Source organism: Gracilinanus agilis, chromosome 3, assembly GCF_016433145.1.
Source record: "Gracilinanus agilis isolate LMUSP501 chromosome 3, AgileGrace, whole genome shotgun sequence".
NCBI classification, from domain to species: domain Eukaryota; kingdom Metazoa; phylum Chordata; class Mammalia; order Didelphimorphia; family Didelphidae; genus Gracilinanus; species Gracilinanus agilis.
The window spans coordinates 170,269,351-170,271,616 of NC_058132.1; the positions used below are offsets into that span (position 1 = coordinate 170,269,351).

General features: G+C 37.6%; 1 protein-coding gene across 1 annotated transcript; it reads right to left on the reverse strand.

The window, feature by feature from the left end:
* Positions 1 to 1,016: 1,016 nt before the first annotated feature.
* On the reverse strand, positions 1,017 to 1,970 carry LOC123238959 (ribose-phosphate pyrophosphokinase 2-like). The gene has a single exon (XM_044666219.1). It carries the CDS (start codon positions 1,968 to 1,970, stop codon positions 1,017 to 1,019), a length of 954 nt encoding a protein of 317 aa, XP_044522154.1.
* Between the last annotated feature and the right edge of the window lie 296 nt (positions 1,971 to 2,266).

The window sequence follows — 2,266 nt, forward strand, 5'->3', positions numbered from 1 at the left end:
CAGAATCATAGAATCAAAAAATTTTTTTTTATTTGAAAAAGGAATAAGTTGTCAGCTAATTCTATCTAAACCCTCAAAAAGAATTGCCACTACAACCTACTCCTTATTAGGCAATTTTCTTCTCTCCTTCCCATTTTAAAGAATTTTTATGGAAAGAAAATAGAAGTAAAACTTCTCAAAAAAGAATTGAGCAATATTGCCCTTTCTGTCATTTTCATCACTATTCCATTCACCCCAATCAATACTCTTCTTGTCTCCATTTGGCCCTCTCTGAACCCTACCTCTTTCATTGTTCTTAGCTTTCCTTGTGAACCAGAGCTTTCTCAACACTATTCTTACTGGACTAGGCTATGGTTAAGTATTAATTCTCTATAACTTCTTGCTTCTGTTTTCTTTATGTCTGCATGAAATTATGAAGAGAGAAACAAGCAGAACCAAGAGAGCATTATATACAGCAACAGAAATATTGTTTGAAGCATAACTTGTATAAGTCCATCTCCAGAGAAAAAATTGATAAATGAAACAGTAAGACAGATTTATATATACATATATCTTTTTGTCAAATGATACCTTCTCTAGTGTAGGGGAAGGGAGAAGGGAAAGGAGATATCTGGGAACTTTATTATAACAAGAGTTTTCCATCTGAGAATGTGCTGGCAAATGTTTAACAATCAGCTCTCTGAAAAAAAATGTTCACATAACACTTTTAAATATAATCTGCATTGTTTTACATGTAATTGGGAAAATTAAATTAAATTAAAATATGTAATTTGTATTATTAAGATTTTCTCCATCATTTTTCCCTATAGAAACCAATTTATTAAAAAAGGTGGAAAGAGAGGTGGTTAAGAAGAACACTGAAAAGGCAACAACAGGTTCAGGCGAGGGGAAAAAAAAGGATCTCAAAGCACACACAATTGGAGCTTTAATAAACATTATTATACCGTTGAGTCCCAGTGATTAAAGAAAAACAGACTGTGGTTATACACAGCCTACAGGAAAGCAATGATCTGGAGTTATAATGGAACTTGACTGAACAGGTAAGATACAGATTCACCATTGTGTGTTCTCCGAATTGTTTCAGCCAGTATCATTGAAATGTCAATAACCTGGACTTTAGAGCAGTGATTGATTTTATCTTGTGGAATTGTATTTGTGACTACCACAGCCTCAAATGCTGTATTATTAATCCTGGAAATAGCTGGTCCCGAGAAGATTCCATGAGTTAGAATAGCATAAACTTTGGTGGCTCCAGCAGACAATAACTTATCTGCAGCATGGCATATTGTGCCACATGTATCAGCTATGTCGTCCACAAGGATGGCTACGCGATTCTTCACATCGCCAACCAAAACCATCCTGTCTACCTCATTTGCCTTCTTTCTTTCTTTGTGAATCAAAGCAAACTCCACATTCAATCTGTCAGCAATTGATGTTACTCTTCTAGCTCCACCAGCATCTGGGGACACAATGATACAATTCCTCCATTCTGCAATATTTTCTTGAATCCATTGTAAGAATACAGGTTCTGCATACATATTATCCACTGGAATATCAAAAAATCCTTGTATCTGAGAAGCATGGAGATCCATTGTAATGATATGATCAGCCCCAGCCACTGAAAGCAAATTGGCCACAAGTTTTGCAGAAATTGGAACACGACTCTTATCTTTTTTATCTTGTCGGGCATATGGAAAACATGGGATCACTGCAGTCACCCTGGATGATGATGCAATTTTGCAAGCATTGATCATAAGGAGAAGTTCCATCAAGTTATCATTAATTTCCCCACAGCCACTTTGGATGATGTAGACATCTTCCCCTCTCACACTTTCACCGATTTCTATACTGGTCTCCTGGTTGCTGAATTTTGTACAGACCACCTTGCCCAGTTTCAGCCCCAATCTGTCTGCCACTTTCTGGGACAGGTCCTGGTGTGAGTTGCCACTGAACAGCAGAATGTTGGGCATGGCAGGCATTAGGTGGGAGACTGCAGCAGTGACTGTGGTGGTGGCAGGGGTGAAGGTGACGGTAGCAATGTCGGCATCTGCTGCTGATGACCTCTCCATCATTTTTAAAAAGTCTAGACAATCAGCAAAATAATAAATCAAGCCCTGATTTGTAATTTGCCAATTTCTTGGGTGTAAATGCTCAGGATGAAAATTTAACAACTACTTTTGGTAGCTGGTACTAGTTCCAGCATACCCTTTTTTTAATCTCTCTAAGGCGGACTCACTTTGTAGGATCACATTAAGATTCTATCTAT

Coding starts and splice junctions, on each gene's coding strand:
- LOC123238959 (XM_044666219.1), bottom strand. CDS start 1,970: ATGCCCAACATTCTGCTGTTCAGTGGCAACTCACACCAGGACCTGTCC.